General features: G+C 48.1%; 1 protein-coding gene across 4 annotated transcripts in view; it reads left to right on the top strand.

The window, feature by feature from the left end:
• Window positions 1-18,714, top strand: part of USP49 (ubiquitin specific peptidase 49) — a 621,874-nt gene that overhangs the window by 426,792 nt on the left and 176,368 nt on the right. For all 4 annotated transcript variants that reach the window (XM_069633039.1, XM_069633038.1, XM_069633041.1 and 1 more), the window contains 2 exons: window positions 10,269-11,676; window positions 12,204-12,417. In XM_069633039.1, coding sequence (XP_069489140.1) covers window positions 10,297-11,676; window positions 12,204-12,417 — 1,594 coding nt within the window. In that variant the 5' untranslated portion in view covers window positions 10,269-10,296. The remainder of the gene's footprint in view (window positions 1-10,268; window positions 11,677-12,203; window positions 12,418-18,714) is intronic.

The raw sequence follows: 18,714 nt of genomic DNA, 5'->3' as shown, positions 1-18,714 counted from the left end.
TTCTTCAATACGAAGAATATTGGGCTTGCAGCTGGGGATGTTGACGGGCGAATGTGACCCAAACGTAAAGCCTGTTGTATGTATTCTTGCAGGAAATGTTCTTCCGTCTGGGTCAAGGAGTAAATCCGGCCCTTTGGGATTGGAGCTTCAGGGACCAAATCGATGGGACAATCGTAGGGCCGATGTGGAGGTAGACCATCTGCAGACCCTTTGTGGAATACAGCTTGGAAATCGCTGTACTCTGGCGGTATCCTGCCCGTGACTGTCCCTACCATGTACGTGTCCTGGGAATCGGGCCTGTCCTCTATGGCCAAGGAGGCAACTACTCCAAGGATGTCTGCAGGGCTGGAAACCCGAGATGTTTCAAGTAGACAGAAGTATTGGCACATCTCTGATTCGAAGGAAACCTGACTTGTCCCCCAGTTGATCAGAGGATTGTGCTTTTTTAGCCAAGGAATGCCCAATATAACCCCAAACTGAGGTGTGGCTATGAGATCAAAGGATAGTGTCTCCTTATGGACTTCCTGTATGACCAATTCCAATGGGGCCGTCTGTTGCATGATCGGTCCAGAAGTAAGAGACGTCCCGTCCACTGCATGGACTGGTTCAGGATGCCTTTTCGAAACCAATGGGAGATTCAACGAGTTGGCTAGGACTATGTCAATGAAGCAACGCGTAGCTCCGGAATCAATCACGATTCGTACTGCATGGGAGATACCAGTAGTAAGGTTTAAAGATGCGTGAACCACCACAGGCCGAACGAGGCCAAAAGCAGGATCATTGGGATTTGGTATAGGACTCGCCCTCACCCCTGGTCTCAAGGGCGAGTCTTCGGAAAACCCGGGTTCTTATTCTTTGGGCGGCGGGAACACTCCTTTACGAAATGACCATTGAAAAATGACCATTGAGACCGCAGTAGAAGCAGGCATTGTCTGTTCTTCAGCGTTCCCGTTCGATATGAGTGATAGGGCTGCGTATCCCGCCGATCTGCATGGGTTCGGGTGAAGCGTCGGATGTGCTTGGTGTTGGGGAATGAGATAACCCTGCTTCTACCCTACGTTCCGCTCGTCTAGCGTCGACTTGCAATGTCAGGTCAACTAAGTCAGCATAGACTGCGGGAAGAGAGGGCACTACAGACGACGCATCCTTCATGGAACCACACAAGCCCCGATAGTATATCATGGCCTTTTTGTTTTCTGGCCAGGAGGTCTCGGCAGAAAGCTGGTTGAACCTAGTGATATACTCAATGAGAGTTGACCGGCCCTGAGCGAGATCAAGGAGTTCCATGTCCCTAGATTGCGCTTTGTATCTGGTATCGAACACTTTGGCCATTTCTTTGATTAACAGCTCAAAATCGTACAGGGCAGGATGATCTCCCTCTAACAACGGATTGGCCCAAGTGGCTGCCACACCTGATAGGTGTGAGAGAAGAAAGGCCGCTTTTGATACTGAATCAGGGAAAGCCTGGGGTCGACACAGAAAATGCAATTTACATTGATTTATGAAGGTACGGTATTTCTTTGGGTCACCCTGGTATCTTTCGGGGGCTGCCAGTGGAAAAGGGGTCTGGACCACCACAGGCGTGGTTGGCAAGGTGGGTGGTATGACAGGAGTCGGGTTTTGGGGAGGAGCAGCATCGCCGAATTCGGCATCGACAGGCAAAGGGTGGCGAGAACTTAGGAGGGTATCAAGGCGGTGGTGCAACGCAGTAGTGGAGGTAGCCATGTCAGTGCGAAGGGCAGTAGTAGCAGCTGCCATGTCAGCCCTGAGTGATGTAACTGCCTGCATTAGAGCAGTCACGGGTCCCCGGCTGAGGTATGCATAACTGGACGACCACAAGGCTTCACAGTCTGTTCTAACTCGTAGGTATCAGACTTGATGGTCGTGCAGTTATGAAAAGCCTCCGTCCCCAAGTACCGCTCGAGCAGGAATCGATACACTGCCCTAGCAATCCTTGAGGCCACAGGTGTGGAATGTCGTCAGCCTGGTACCGGGAACGCCGGAAGGACCCCTGAGTGCTATAAGGCAAAGGGTTAGAATCATAGGAATACCCAAAACAACTGGCAGGGAGAACAAGCAAGGTGCAGTGACAACAGCTTACCTAAGGGGTTGTAGAATGGGTAGGAAACCTACACAAACAGCAAGGGAACCAACAGCAGGCTGGGATGATTCGGTTGACACTCCGGCAACACCTGAGTGCAGAAAGAACGTGATCCGTGGCAATTCTTAATACAGTCCATGGTTCATGAACAGGAGGGATAGAGGTAACAGAAGGGAAATCCAAAGCCAAGTCCGAGGTCCAAACAAAGGTCAAGAAGATTCGGGGTATCCGAGAGTGCGCCAAAATCCAACAAGGTAATCCAAATGCAAATCCAAGAAACGTTCCGTGGTCAAGGCAAAGAGTAAGTAACAAGGTGCAGAGAGTAACGCCTGGCAGTCCTCAATGGAGAAGCTGTGAAGCGACGCGCCTTGTTTGCCGGCTTCTTTTGAGGCTGCGAGCGGAATCACGTGACACATCACGTGACCGCTCGCGTGCGTCGCGTGGAGCGCAACGCGGCCGGCGATTGGTGCTGCCGGCGTTTCCTGGTGTTCCGGTACTGTCGGGCGTGGAGGAGACGCCATGGTAACCGCCACCGCGGAAAGGGGTGAAAAGAGATCGGTCCGCCCACCGTTGTATCCCGCCTGCCGTGCCTCCCCTGCTGATGTGAGTGGTAAACATGAGAGCCGGAAGCGCCAGGTAAGTGAGATGAGTGAGGGGAGTGAGGGGGCGAGCGTGGGGGCATGACAGGAACTCCAGGACGGGCCCAAAAGAGTCGGAACGCAGCCTTTCTGCGAAGTAGCAGGGACGCCGACGTTTGATTCTGGCGGCGGTCTGAAAGACATGGAACCTTCGGCAGACACACGAGAGTCAGGTTGTCGCACTCATGTGAATTAGAAGAGACGCCGACGTTCGACTATGACAGCCGCCAGAGAAGTCAAGGAACCGCAAGCAGGGAGAGGCGGGGCTGCCACGGCATGGGAAACCTGCGGGTACTCGGCAGTTGTAACCCAACTGAGAAACGCAGAGCCGCGAATTATGAAAGACAGCGTTGCGACAACATAATAGAGCAGGACAAAAACACGAGAGTCCCAGAGACCCACCAAAACCCTTCCAGGAAGGAACTAAGATCTCACCTGGTCAGAGATGACTGGAACAGGGAGCGGGTGGAGGTCGATGTCGAAGACAGCTTGCAATGCCTCAAGGGAAAAGGGGGCGGGGCTTGGGAGAGTTTATATAGACTAGAGGAGGAAGTGAACACTGATTGGCCTGTTAAACTCCGCCTATATAAAGACAACCCTGGAAGGCGAGAGTGTGTTCATTCTTGGTTTTGTTGCAGATCGAAACAGACAGGACATCAGGAGCTGCCGAAGGCTGGTGGGCGTATGAGGACTAGGAGGAGAAGCCTTGCCAGAAGTCCTTACCAGATCCCCTGCAAGGATCAGAGAAGAAGCATAAGCACAGAGAACAGACACTGCAGAAAATTTTGATTAAAGCTTTTTTTTTTTTTAAATAGTCTGAATAAAGACCCATTTTAATTTTCATCAAGCCGCCTACCTGTTTCATTGTCACACTCACTTTTTGTCACCATGAGTTCCTCACAATAGCATGTGAATCTAATGCAAGCTGCAAAAAGTTTGTTCATACATTGGCTTCTATATATCACGTGAAACCAACTAACCCCTCGCCCCTTCTCTTCTTCACCCCCTCATACCTCACATACTACACACGCCCAGAGGGCTAGTAAAACCCATCACCCAAAAACTGCACATACCTCTCTAATCATACTACAAACCCAGTATCAGCAAACAATTCAGACACTGGACACCATCCTTACAGACACAAGCCCAGTGCACATAACAAAGTACAGTCAAGTACGTTTTGAGCAGACCAGGCTGAATTGCGCCTAGGGTTTGTAATAGTATGTATGTACTTTGTCTAATCACTGGAAAGACAGTGTGCCACGTGTTCAAGTGTGTGATAGGCTGTGCCCAGCACCCTCATAATAATTGGAGAATATACACACACTGAAAACTCAGCGCATACTCAACTAATATCTCAACAGAGGTTGTGAATATCACAATGATTTAATATAAAGATTAGTGATACCAAACAAATTCTGGCCCTACCCGTTAGGAAAGATTTCTCTTTACTGCACCTTTCCTTCCATCTTTATGGAACCCTCAAACTTTTTGCTTTTAGTTTTCAATCTGACCTGTACTTTTTGCATTGCAGTGAAGCCTTAAGCTTCACTACACTGGCCTTTGCTCATGTTTTATGGGGAAACTGATATGTCCTTCAGGCTGTTAGTACTGAGAAACCTTGTTTCCCTTAGTCGCGTTACTACTTTTGGTTACTTTTAAATCACTTGTGGTAACTTCATCATTTTACAATGCAGCTAACACTGCAGTAGAATGGGATACATTATTGTTTTGTGCTAGACTAACACTCAGAGGATTTGTGGTTACTCTAGGTGTGCTAAAAGGATAGGCTGGTGGCAGCAGTGACTTTTCCCCACTTTTGGGGGATTTTCGCTTTAGCTTTACCGCATTTACCGCGTTTGGCTACTAACTGTGACTGCTTTTCAAACATGGCCGTGCCACAAGATTTTTCTTTTGGCATCTTGTCTTTTAGCCTTCTACCTGGCCTGAGAGGCCAGGAAAATCCTCTTAAGGACTTCCAGTGCCTGGGAATGCAGAAGCTTTTGGCAGGCTACTGGAGGGCTGTGTGTGTTTGCTGGCAGGATGTGGGCTGGGTCTGTCTGACTCCAATCCACAAACTGTTTTCAGTGTGTGAGTGGCATGCATGAATGCTCCTGCCAGTGTTCCTGATTGGACAACTGCTGGGCTGTGTGTGTGGGCTAGTCCTGCTATTGGCTAGTGGGAGTTTCAGCTCTTACCTTTAAGGATAAGAAGAGGACCCCTGCACCCATTCTTGAGAGATCCTAGAGAAGCCTGAAGGAGCCAAGTATCCTATCAAGCTTTGAGACCCGCGAAGAAACCCGAGACCTGACTGAAGGAGGCCTGGCACCCAACTTCTGCTGCTTTCCTGGAGGAGCCCTGTCTTGCTCTTGATCTTTAGCAGTCCTGCGAAGGAGCTATAACCCTTGGAGTGGAGGGACCATCCATTCCTGATGTCTGCTCGGCACCCTACCAAAGGAAGCCTTCTGAAGTACCCTGGAGCCGTCCTGTGGCTGACCAGCTTTGTTTTTGGGCTACCATGCTGCCGGTGTCATGGTATAGAGTTTCGGCCTGAAACTCGGAGGATCCTCAGCTGGCCCTACGAGACTACCTCCTGTGAAATGTCGGTGTCCTAAGCATCGAGGGGACACGAGATGGCGGGGAAAGTCTGAAAGCAGCTGCTGAGTCCATTTGCGTTGCCGTGCACGGTGACCACCATCCGAAAGTTGCTTAGCTGACCCGAGTCCAGTCCTGAGAGGGGTACTACATCAAGTTTTTTTGCATTCTTCGACCGAGAGTCCTTGCAACAGTAAAAGACTCCAACCGCAGATCTGCTCGAACCTGCAACCTCTGGAAATTGAGGACTGTGACTTTTGGCGGGAAAAACAAAGTCGGACACTCTTCCTTTGTTCTGCCAAGTCTGGGGAAAAATCGGAGCATGGGGATTAAGTTACTGACTTTCTTACCTACCCCTATAATCACATTATAAGTGAATGGGCTTATAATAAAGCATATTTATAACAATATTGGCTTTGCCATTGCTTGCTTGCGGAAGACATCTGACTTTTGGGGCTACTTTTGGGCATTAGTCTAACTTGAACCCTAACTCTAAGAACCCTTCATTGGACCCCAGAGACCCTACCTGCATTTTTTTCCTGCATCCTAACTTCTCTGGAACTGTAATCTGAACCTTTGGGCAAAAGGCCCTGAACAATTTAGGGCTGGACAATTTTAGTTATGGATCATCTCTGTGGACCTTTTTGTGCAGAATACTTGTCTAACCTTTCCTTTTCAGGAGTTTCTCATATGTATTATGCCCTATAACAAAGTGAATGTATATATGTATTTAGTTTGATAGTGTTGTGTGATAGCAGTTGCTAGCAGTCATTTTTCTAGTGTGTTTTGGCCATAAATAAATAACTGTATTTTTATACATCCTGTCTAAGTGTAATCTGTGACTCCCATTGTGTGACCTCATTGTGGACCCCTTACACGCTTACCCCCTCTGAAGAACTTAGCCTGGACTGCCTGCCACTGCTACCTAAACTGGTTTGGCTGCAGCTTCCCAGAGTTGTTCCTGGCACAATATAGGTTGGCCTTCGATACATCTGTCCACCAGGCCAGAGTATAGAAAATCAGTCCTAACACTAGCCGATTCTGGCCCTTACCAATTTTTGTCTTACCCTTTGCCTAAGCCTCCATTGCAGATAGAGGTATACATTTAAATTTAGGTTTTAATTCACCTGTGTCTAGATTACTTGAAAGATTATCAAGTTCTTTACAGTTTTGTTGGTGACTAATGTCCGTACCTAGTTCACTGATTGGTGTAGTGTCCTATATAGTGTTGGAAGCACTGATTTAGTGTAAAAATAATTTCTTGAGTTTGAGTTTTGTAATAAACTTAAATCTATTTGAAACTGTATAGGTTCAGTGCCCACTGATGGTGCAAAAACAAACCTTTATTAAGTATGGATATTTCTGTGTCTGAGTTTTCTACAAAAAAGATTAATTACTAGATCTGACCCCAACTTGCTCGTTATTCTTCTGATTGAGTCTGATTATTTTTTCTGAGTCGTCTGCACTTCCCTCCTCTCTTTCCATGTTTTGTGTTGATGTATTGTAAGTAAGGCATGGTATCAAGAATAGACAGACACAAACAGTTCAATGGTGTTTATTAAACTTTATAGGAAGGTTGGGAAAACGCCTAATCTAAAACTAAATCTAAGATGAGAGCAAGCTACGACCATCAAAAAAATAATAAGGCAGTCCTAGTGGCGTCTTGTGAAATAAAAGGGCCTATACTAAAAAAAATCTATTGCCAATCCTTACAACTAAATACAAAAAGAGTGTGGGATAGGGTTCACAAGAAATAAAGAAGTGTTCACAAATAATAAGTCAGGATGTGGTAACCAGCGGTCTCCCTTCCCAACATTTTGAGTACGGGAGAAGGCAGGACTCCGAAGCACAGAACACGCTCAAGTTTTCCCAGCACAAGACTACAGTTCTGTTCACAGATATCAGGACCTCCGGTGGTTAAGTCTCTTTTCTACAAAAAGTATTTTGTCTGCGTCGACCTGAAGTGGTCAAAATAAACAAAAAGTTCCTTTTTGTAGGTATGTTGGGTGATGACGTTTCACCCCCAGACCCCCCTCTTCCGGGCTCAGATCCACAAAAAGTGTCTGGCGGCATCAGGATCTTCAGTGGTTCAGTATCTTGCTTCCAAGGGCCAGTTAAGTTCTAAATAATAAACAAAAAGTTCTTTCCTGATTGCACTTGGGTGATGAGTTTTCACCCTTGGTTCCACCTCTTCCGGGCTCAGACCCCTCTCAACTATCAGCCTGCGTCCGTCGGGTTCACTGTGGGTTTATAGTGGTAACAACTTTATACGGTACAGTCATGTGGCGGTGGGTGATTGCTTTTCACCCCTGGAACCTTTGCTTCCGGGATCAGACCCTTCTCCACTGTTTGACTCCCTTTTGGGGTGATGATTCTTCACCCGTGGGTCCCCCTCTTCCGGGCTCAGGCTCCTTTCGAATGTCAGCCTCCCTCCGTCAGGTTCACTATGACTTGTATTCAAAGATATTTTCACCTTTCGCATTCACAAATCCGAATGTCTTTTTAAACAGTTCACTGTGGACTTCCCTCTGTCGGGTTCACTCTTTGTCAACACAATGTTCATCAGGCGTCATGCTTCATCCAATTCTGCAGGCATCCCTCCGTCGGGTTCACTCTTGCCAATCTTACAATTCTTTTTTACTTTCTCACCATGTAGGATTGGCTTCCCTTAATTTTCCAATGATTTGTTGGTCAACGACTTTTAACTGTACAGAGGATTTTGCCAGACCCCTTTATGACCACTTTGACCTTTCCTTTGCAGCTCTCCTATGGCTCTGTGGTTTCTGTAGCTTCAACAGTTGGAGGAATTAACCAGAGTCTCCCGAGTGAGCACTCACGTGGTGCCGGACCCCTCTGCAGCTGGTTTCCCCCTGAAGAGTTAACAGTTCTTTAATTTTCCTTTTACTTTACCTTTTGCAGCTTTTGTTCAACTCAGTTCGGTTTCTTATCGGTTCTCCCCTCGACTCACCGGCTGTGATGAACCGCTTGAATTTTCTTGTCTCTGGAGTCAAGGCCGGTACCATGATAGCCAGCGTCTCTCCCTGTCCTGATTATTAGGAGGGCTCTGTGTAATGTTGACATCTGCTGCAACACATGCTGGATATTGTACGCGGTCTTATGATTCCTTTCATGGAGGCTTTGCGGGATGAGGTCGGAAAAAAGGCAAGGTCGCTTTTCTCCTTGTCAATCCTTCAGTTCTCGCCGCCTTTCTCCTTCCTCTTGAACTGCCGTACTTGGATAGCTGCCTCGTTGTATGGTTTACCTTGCTCATAGTGTGCTCTCTTCGTCCACCTTTTATCCCTGTGGGGAAGAGAAAGGGCCATCAGGTGTGTGAGATTCTGGTCAATTGCCTGACTTTGCTTGGCCCTTGTGTTGGGACGTGTCATGAAAGAGTCAGAGGTATTTCTTTTAGCTTTATCACAATGTTTTATTTCGGGATGGCGGGATGAATAGGGGGAGTTCTGGGAACTGTAGTGGTTTATAAAAGTAGATTAGGAATTTGGTAAAATAATAGAGGGACAGGGAGAAGAATGATTGGGATTGAAGATGTTATATTTCAGAGGAGGACATGATTGGGATGAGGTGGAATGATAGCGTCCTTCACAAACGGAGGGGACATCGGAGAGGAAATTACAATGGAGGAGGGGAAATATCCTCTCTCGCCTAATTGATACTTTTTTAGAATATCATACGTTGTCTGATCACTTTTGGTCTTGGTAGTTTCTAATACATCCATATCTGGTATCACCTTTTTGCAATGTTTCAATTTATGCCTGTATTCTCATTTCCTATCTATCAGCATGCTCCACCAAGAGTTTAACATGGTTTTAGAACTGTGATTATAATTTCTCCCTTTTTTGAGCAAAATTTGTGTTATTAAAGTCAGGAAAGATTATTATCCTCCGCCCTCTTGGAATGTTATTTTCGAGATAGTTAGTCAATGAAACTTTCTCCCAATACTTTGTAATCTCCCGGTTTGAAAGTCTTTCTAACCTGACACATTTTTGCCTAAGTGTCTAATGTGTACTATTAATGTTCCTAAAAGCATTAGCAGAGCTCCCTCTCGGGGCAAATAAAGCACAGGCTGAAAGCTCACACGCAGAGGTGCAAATTCCTCCTGGTTCTGCACGAATCAACAGATGAGCAAATATTCTATCCTATCCCTCTCTCCCCCACTAACTAACCCTACCTACTTTTCTTACAGAACCACATGAGCGCCTTGAGACCATGCAAATGGCGGCAGTGCGCAGTACAAGTCAACATAACATAGCTTATATTACAAATCTAGCTTGAAAGCAATCAAACACTTTATAAGCGTGGCATTGATAATGGACAGAAGCAGCCGGGTCAGATTCAGAGAAGCAATTTCTGCATGGTAGATAATCTAATGCATTGGTTAGAGGCTGCAGTGTTAGTGAGAGGGAGAGAGAGAAAGAAAGAGCGAGAGCAAGCGCCACAGGAGTGGTATGAAGAGCTGTGTTTTCCGATCTATTCTGAAGTTCAGGAGACAGGGATGTAACTATAAACCATGCATATTGCAAGCGATTTTACTTACCTTGAACACTATATTTTACTCTTGGTATGTGTACTGGATTGTAATGCGGCCTGATCAGCCACTCACTGTGGCAAATGTGGAGAAACATTTTAACTACACTATGGAAACTATTTCTTGAAAAATGTATTTATTGGTGGTTCCAAATGTGAGTGTATGGATTGTAGGTCATTGGTCTATGTTCCCCGTTCCAGTTAGCAACAATTTGATTTTTAATCAAGCCTCGGTTTTTTAAATGTTTAGAAGACTCTTTGGATGCAACCCCCAAATAGAAATAGTATTCAAAACAAGTGAATCTATAACTGCATGAAGATGTATGAAATGATGGAAATATAGTTGGTCTTGGATATTCTTTAACTTTGTGCTTCTCTCCATTTGCCAGGTTAAAGCTGTGGAGACGTCTGTAAGTCATGGATAGATGCAAACATGTAGGGCGGCTACGACTTGCCCAAGACCACTCCATCCTGAATCCACAGAAGTGGCGTTGTGTGGACTGCGATACCACAGAAGCAGTCTGGGCATGCCTGAAATGCTCGCACGTGGCGTGTGGGCGGTACATTGAAGAGCACTCGCTGAAGCATTTCCAAGAGACCAGCCACCCCCTGGCCATGGAGGTGTACGAACTCTATGTCTTTTGTTACATTTGCAAGGATTATGTCCTGAATGATAATCCTGAGGGAGACCTAAAGCTATTGAGGAGCACCTTAACTGCAGTGCGGAACCAAAAGCACGGGCCTCTAGGCCACAGTGGGAGGACCTTGAGATCTATGGGAAATGCTGAGTGTAGCCACTCTGGAGCCCCTGCCAGAAAGCCACAGATGATCACTGCTCTGTGGCACCGGCGCCGGTACCTTTTGGCCAAAGCATTGAGAGTCTGGTTTGAAAAGAGCTTGGTGGGGCAGCTGAGACAAGAGCAGATGAAACAACGTGAGGAACTGGAGAAGAAAAAGGAGGAGGCCCGGCAACGCAGACAAGAGGTGAAGCGGCGTTTGCTGGAGGAGCTGGCTAACACACCACCAAGGAAGAGTGCTAGGCTCTTGTCTCATGTGCACAAGGACAGTTTTATTCCACGCAAGTTCAGGGAGATGTCAGCAAGTGCACCTACCTCAAAAGCAGTCGGCAGCAGTAAGTTCAGCCAGTTTTATTCCATCCGACGAAAGCCCACAGTGACTCCGGGCGTAACTGGTCTGCGGAACTTGGGCAACACCTGTTACATGAACTCCATCCTCCAAGTGCTCAGCCATTTGCAGAAGTTTAGGGAATGTTTCTTGACTCTTAATCCAGATGAAACTGAAGAGTTACTGGCCAAAACAGCCATTGGGAAACCGCCATTGCCCAGCCAGCTGATGGCTGAACCATCCCCTTCTATTGGGGCTGGCAGGAATGTCAAACTGGGCTCGCTGGTGAAGCAAAGTTTACCACTGCGCTTAAATGGAGGGTCGTCTATTGACCGTAGTCTCGAACTTATTCAGCCGAAAGAGCCTACGACCAAGCACATATCTCTCTGTAATGAGCTGCACACGCTGTTTCGCATCATGTGGTCTGGGAAGTGGGCTCTGGTATCTCCCTTTGCAATGCTGCACTCTGTATGGAGCCTCATCCCTGCATTTCGGGGGTACGACCAGCAGGATGCGCAGGAGTTTTTATGTGAGCTGTTGGACAAGGTGCAGCAAGAGCTGGAGTCTGAGGGCAACAAGCGCAGAATTCTCATTCCATTCTCTCAGCGGAAACTCACCAAGCAGGTGCTGAAAGTGGTGAACACCATCTTTCACGGGCAGCTACTCAGCCAGGTATTTTTGTGCATGTATACAGTGTTGTGTCCAGCTTAAGCTCACTAATGTGACTGTTTGTCAGATGATTACCTGCTCCATCTGTGCACCTCCGTTTCAGTTACCTGGTCTTCTGTAGAAATACCTAGCTCTTCTTTTCTTGGGAAAATGTTTCTTGATGTTTGTAGCAGTCGCTAACACGGCCCATGCTTCTTGTACTCTTCTGGCCCCCTTCTTCCTGCAGCCACTTCCTTTAGTCCATATGTCTCCCTGCAGGCTGGGAGGTGTAAAGTGGTACTCTAAAGACACTCGATCAGATCTGCATGAGATTGAGCGGCGATGGACCTTGTTCATCGAATCGATGTATTTCTGGAGGTCTTACTCTGGAGTGTCTACTCCTCACATCTTCACATGGTTCCTCCCTCAGAACTGTGCATACACATTGATACATAGTTGTGTTTCTTGCCACCCCCTTCCCTTCCCCACATTCCCCTACAGCCATGTGAGCTTCTGTCTTGTTTGTTACTTATGCATTTTTTCCTGTTCAGGTAACCTGCCTAACATGCAGCTATAAGTCGGACACAGTGGAGCCTTTCTGGGACCTTTCCTTGGAGTTCCCGGAGCGCTATCACAACATTGAGAAAGGCATTGTGCCCCTCACTTCTACCGAATGCACACTTACTGAAATGTTGGCCAAATTTACAGAAACCGAGGCTCTAGAAGGAAGAATCTACGCTTGTGACCAGTGCAACACCGACTGTGGTGAGTGTTTGTGTTTTATCATATCTCCCCGGGGACTGAAATAAAGAGTTGATAACCAGAAGCTAAAAACTCCTACATCCTGTCCCCTTTCCTCCATACTTATGGGACATTCCTCCGTCCTGTGGGACGGGACCGGAGCACTTTGTAAAAAGCATCACATTTTTCAAAAATGTGTCCTTCCTCTCTTTTTACGCGGGATACCGCACACGGCTGTAACTCCGCCCTCCTTAGCTCCACCCAGCACATCACCCGTCAGTCCTTTTCTCCCCACGTTCGGGACTGGACGCACTTGCATCTTCAGAAGATTTTTTTCAATGCAGTGTCCTTCTCCCGGCTCGGTTTAGCGGTCGCGTGGTAGTCCGTCTATGCCGTTTCGGTTAGATTTTCCTAATTGTTCTTCCTGCGAACGACGCTTCGCTAGGGCGGATCCCCATCCTCTTTGTTTAGAGTGTTTGGATCCGGGCCACCGGTGGGACTCGTGCTTCTACTGCTATCCCCTCTCGGTCTGGGCACTTCAACGTCATCTGGAGCGTTGGGAGGAGGTATTTCAGCACGTTCCTCCTCCACATTTTCAAAGTTTCATCGACGAAAAGAAGAGACGCCCGGTAAATTCTTTAGTTTTTAGGGCACCCCGACCGGGGGACTCCTTCCCGGGGTCTTCCCGGTCCGGGAGGAGCTTTAAAAGTTCTGTTACCAGGGTTTCCCCCGAGGTGCCTTCCAGGCCTAAGAAAAGTACCAGAGCTTTCTACGAGGAACTCCGTAAGGGGCCTGCTCACACCTTCCATGACCGGATACTGGACATGATGACTCTTCTGGATGTTCCAGTACCTGAAGCACCCCACAAGGAGGGGTGCTTTCGTGGGCATTCACCTTGTCTCCTCAGGAGCGCACTGGCTTGTTCTTTCAGAAGGACGTTTTGGCCGAGGTCCACAAAGTCTGGCATAAGCCGCATTCTGGACTGCACGTTAACAAAAAGATTGACTCTCGTTATAGGCTTAATACTTCGGAAGAGGTAGCCTTAGCGTCTTGCCGCTTCCTTCCTCCACAGTGGTGGCAGCCGCCACGCTTCATTCCAGACCGGCTTCAGCGTCATCTACAGCGGCGGCTCAGGTACTTGTCAAGGAGGACAAGCTGCTTGACTTTTTGGGGAGGAAGATCTTTGCTAATTCGGCCCTGCAGTTGCGCCAGGCAAACACAGAGCTCATTTTAGCGGGGGAAAATATGAAAATGTGGAAAGGTCTGTCGAAATTTGAGGAGTTCATTCCTGTGGACAAGCTGGACGATTTTAAGGCTGGCTTGTCAGATGCCAGAGTCCTGGCGCAGGATATGCTTGAGGCTGCGGCGCATCATGCCGACACCTCGGCTCGGGGCCTCATGCTTGGCGTGGACACCTTGTCAGGCTTGGCTTCATGCCACAAATTTTTCCAAGGAGGTTCAGGATAAAGTTCTGGACCTGCCTTTTGACAGTCGTCAACGGACGTAGAGCTGACTAAAACTAAGGACAGCACTCAGACGGCCAAGTCTTTGTCCGTTCTGATAAAACCACCTTTTAGGGCTCAGAGAACGCCTTACTAGCCTCGGTCTTCCTCTGGATTTCAGGGGTTTCTAGATCGAAAGACACAGAGAGTCGATCCTCCAGCTGGAAACTCCCATCGGCTTCAGCAGCGAGGCCGGTTTTTCTCTCGGTCCCCGGCCTCCTCCTCAGGATCTGGGGATCTTGCCTCTGAGAAGCCTGCTAAATTAGGGTTTTCGGCGCTCGCACAAGACCCCGGTGGGAGGGCGCATTGCGTCTCACTGGGAGGCGTGGCAGACCATCACCGAGGCAGACCATCACCGAGGAATGGTGGGTCTTGTCAGTAGCTCGGGCGGGCTTCCGCTTGCCCCTTCCCCCTACCCCACCCATCAATCCTCCCTTCCAGCAGTCGGGGAGGCCCTCCCTCGGAGCCGAAGTCCAGAAGCTTCTGGATCTCAAGGCGGTGGAAACCGTTCTCCTAGGGGAGCGAGGGGAGGGCTTCTACTCCTGTCTGTTCACGGTGCGCAAACCCAACCAGGCTGGCCTGCGCACTATCCTAGACCTTTCCCAGTTCAACCTTTCTCTTCCCCAAGAGAAATTCAAGATCATCACCCCCGGTCAGATAAAGTCCTCTCTACGGCAGGGCGACTGGCTCAGCGTGGTGGACCTTCAGGGTGCTTATATGCATATCCTCATTTGGAGCCCACATCGGAAATACCTATGGTTTTCCATGGAGGAGCAGCATTTCCAGTTTTGTGTGCTCCCGTTTGGTCTCAGCTTGGCACTGCGTGTCTTTACGAAGATGATGTCGGTCATTGCAGCTTATCTTCGGCTACAGGGTAGCCATGTGTATCCATATTTGGATGATTGGCTGCTGCGCAGTCCTTGTCCACTGAAAGCCTCGAGCAACCTTCAGTCTCTCCTCCAGCTCCTGTTCCATCTTGGGCTGTCGGTGAACTGGCAGAAATCCTCCATGACGGTCTCTCAGGACATGATTTTCATGGGTTTTCGTTGTAACGCGATCGATTGCAGAGTGTACCTGACTGGGGACAGAATGGCGGATCTGTTCGCCACGTGTAAGGTGTTTATGCAGTTGGAGAGCATGTCGGCCTGGTGGTTCCAGAGGCTTCTCGGCCTCATGGCTTCATGCGTGCTGGCTCTTCCTCTTGCTTGTCTGAAGATGAGGCGGACGCAGATGGCTCTTTGGAGCTCATGGCTTCAAGCAGTGGATCCAGATTTCAAAATGATACTGGTCCCACCTTTCATGAGGGCGGACCTCTTGTGGTGGTCATCTCTCAGCAATCTGTCGGTGGGCGCTCCTTTCCAGGACCCTTGACCACTATTGACTGTCACAACGGATTCCTCCCTTCTGGGTTGGGGTGCGATACTGGAACATCTTCAGGTTTCTGATCTTTGGTTGCCACAGGACAGGCAGCTTCATATAAGTTATCTGGAGCTCCTGCCAATATTACTGGCGCTGAAAGCGTTCAAACCAGGCATTGTCAACAAGGTGACCCGTGTCCGCACGGCAATGCAGTGTCCATGTTCTATATCAACAAGCAGGGTGGTACCAGGTCTCCTCCTCTTGTGGATCTTGCCATTCAGATCTGGGAATGGGCCATTCAGCATGGTATCTGGCTGGTAGCAGTACACATCCCGGGCCAGCTGAATGTTACTGCAGATGCCCTCAGCCGACGAACAATGGTCAGCTACGAGCGGGAACTGAACACGGAGGTCCTCTCGGATATTTTTTGCTGTTGGGGCACTCCAGAATTGGACCTCTTTGCGACATTTACAAACAGGAAGCTTCCCCTGTATGCCTCCAGGAACGGGCTCGGAGCCTCCTCACTGGGGGATGCTCTCGAAGTTCCATGGCACAACATGAAGCCTATGCTTTTCCACCTCTTCCTCTGGTCCATCGGGCGCTTTGCAAACTAAGGAACACAGTGAATTGCCCCCTGCTTTTCATAGCCCCTCGGTGGCCGGCCAGGTTTTGGTTTTCGGAGCTTCAGCATCTATCAGTGTGCCCACCGCTCAAGCTTCTGCTGGTCCCCGACCTGCTTCACCAGAGTAATCAACAGCTGTGGCACCCCTCCCCACAATCGTTCAGCTTGGCGGCTTAGTGCCTGAGTTCAGATCTTTAGAGCGCTTCAATCTGTGCGCATAACATGCACATTATTCAAGCGGCCAGGAAGCCCTCAACAAGATCTCAGTATAGAAGCAAATGTCTACGTTCTGTCACTGGTGTTTGGCCAGGCAGCTGGACCCTAGGGAGTCTACTATCGACATGGTCCTGTCTTTTGTTTCACATCTGGCAGAGTCTGTCATCCATGTCTTGTCCTGCAAGACATATTTATCAGCTGTTGCCGCTTATTTGTCCACTGACCAGTGGTCCTTTTCACTGTCTAATCCAGTCATTAAAAGACCCTTTGCGGGCCTGATGCATCTTTATCCTCCTGTTCGCAACCTGCATCCAAGGTGGTATTTGAAAGTTGTCGTTACAGCCTTGTGTCATAATCCTTTTGAGTCCATGGCTACTGTTGATTTTAGGTACCTTTTGTGGAAAGTGTCCTTTTTGATTGCTGTGACTTCGGCAGGGCGTGTAAGTGAGCTTCAGGCCTTATCGGTGGAACATCCATTCCTTACTTTTCATAAGGATAAGGTTGTCCTGCGAACAAATCCTGCCTTTCTTCCAAGGTGGTCTCTGATTTTCATTTGAATCAGTCAATCTCATTGCCTGTATTTTTCCCAGACCCGGCCTCAGAGGCCGAAAGGGTTCTGCACTGCCTGGACGTTAGAAGAGCCCTTAAGGTCTATCGGGACAGAACATCTGAGCTTAGGAACTCTTCGCAGTTTTTTGTGACCTTCAGAAATCTGCGAGGAAAGCCAGCTTCGAAAGCGACCATCTCCTGGTGGATCGCGGCCTGTATTTCTGAGGCGTATACCATTCAGGGTCTTTGGGCCCCAAAGGGAATTCATGCTCATCTTGTGCGGGTCAAGGCGGCTGCCGTTGCCTTCCAAAAATATGTTCCCTGGAAGACCATTGCGAAAGCGGCTATGTGGGCCTCCCCATCGTCTTTTTGTAAGCATTACTGTCTGGACCTGTGCTCCAGGGCTGATGCTCAGCTGGGTCAAGCTGTGCTTAGGAACCTGCTCCAGTAAGGAGTTTCCATCCACGCGTAATTCCTGTGAGGATTGCTTGGGAATCTCCCATAAGTATGGAGGAAAGAGGACGTGACGTAGGAGTATAATAAAGTTACTCACCGTAGTGACTACCTTACTCCTAGTCCATAGTCCCCTTTCCTCCATACGCCCGCCCGCCATCCCCTCTAAAAAGCTTCCTGTTATTGCTTAAAGGTCATAGACCTGGCGATAGAAAAGGACTGATGGGCGATGCGCTGGGCGGAGCTAAGGAGGGCAGGGTTACGGCTGTGTGCGGTACCCCGTGTAAAAAGAGAGAAAGGACACATTTTAGAAAAATTTGATGCTTTTTACAAAGTGCTCCGGTTTCGACCCACAGGACAGAGGAATATCCCATAAGTATGGAGGAAAGGGTACTATGGACTAGGAGTAAGGTAGTCACTACGGTGAGTAACTTTATTATTCTGGGAATAAGACATCAGGAAGGGGGGGAAGTGTTTGGGGGGGTGTGCGTGTGTGTGTGCGATATCTTTTTGACTTAATTCTCCAACTCAAAATGTAGTAATGTAAAAATGAAGTGAAACATTTCCCATCCACTGATTAAATACAAATGATTGATTCACTATTCTGTATTACACCTATGCTTGACACCTGTCTTTGAGGTATTGTAATTGCCAAAAAGCACAGGAGGTTACTGTTAATCCTATTGCATCATTTCGCTTAAGCGTTGAGCAAAGCAGGCATTATGTTGCAAGGGTACATTTGTAAGGCATCAGCTGTCTTTGAGTCAAAGGTAGGCCCAGATATGAGTCTATGGAAAGCTGAGCTGGATCTCGTTAGCTACATGCAGGAGCCAAATGGCTCTCCATTCTACTTCTGGGTATTTTGATCCCTGCCATCTTATACTGTGTTCCATTAAGGCTAATGCTAGATCTTGCAAGGTTTCCTGCGGTTCATGCGTGCCGAAATGGCCCTGTTCTCGCCTGAGAAGTAACTGAAACATTTCTTGGATGTGAGGGAGTTTTACATTGGGTCTTGTCTGAACATTTTCTAGTGTGGCCTAAAGCCAGGATTTTGTGTTGCACGCGCCTGTTCTAGTAAGTATAGGTCTAGTGAAAGGGTTAAGCTGAATCCCAAAAATGCTTTTTAAGGATGTTGTAGCCCATAGACCCTGTATCCATCCATGTGACTGTCCCACAGAAGCATCTCATACTGGGCGAACAGGTGTAGCTTCCCTATATTCTCATGACGCTGAGTGGCCTAGAATTCTCTAGGAGTGGATCAACATTTCTCAAACATCCATCTGTACTAGTTGCTTGTAGAATGGGAGGTTCACTTTGATCAGCGACCAGTAATGACACATTATCATGTACTCTCAGTGACAGTGGCCTATTTGTCCTTGCGTTTGGGATATTCCTTCAGTGGGTAGTACTGAAAGCAGGTGCCAGAGCACTTCAAGGCTTTCAGTATGAGCAGAAAGTCCCGAAAGTGGGTCAGTCGCCAAATGCAGACTTCACTCTTTCATGCGTCTGTTCCTCCCAGCTCTGTGCTCCGAGACAATATGCCCACTCCTCTGGAGATGCCTTCTGAGCATGTTGCAATATTAGCACTCAATAATTCAGCATTCAGAGCATTCCAAGCCA

This window comes from Ambystoma mexicanum, chromosome 13 (assembly GCF_040938575.1).
Source record: "Ambystoma mexicanum isolate Mex_15411 chromosome 13, UKY_AmexF1_1, whole genome shotgun sequence".
Taxonomy (NCBI): Eukaryota; Metazoa; Chordata; class Amphibia; order Caudata; family Ambystomatidae; genus Ambystoma; species Ambystoma mexicanum.
Note: the sequence above shows the minus strand (reverse complement) of the source record. Positions and strands in the feature narration are given on the sequence as shown.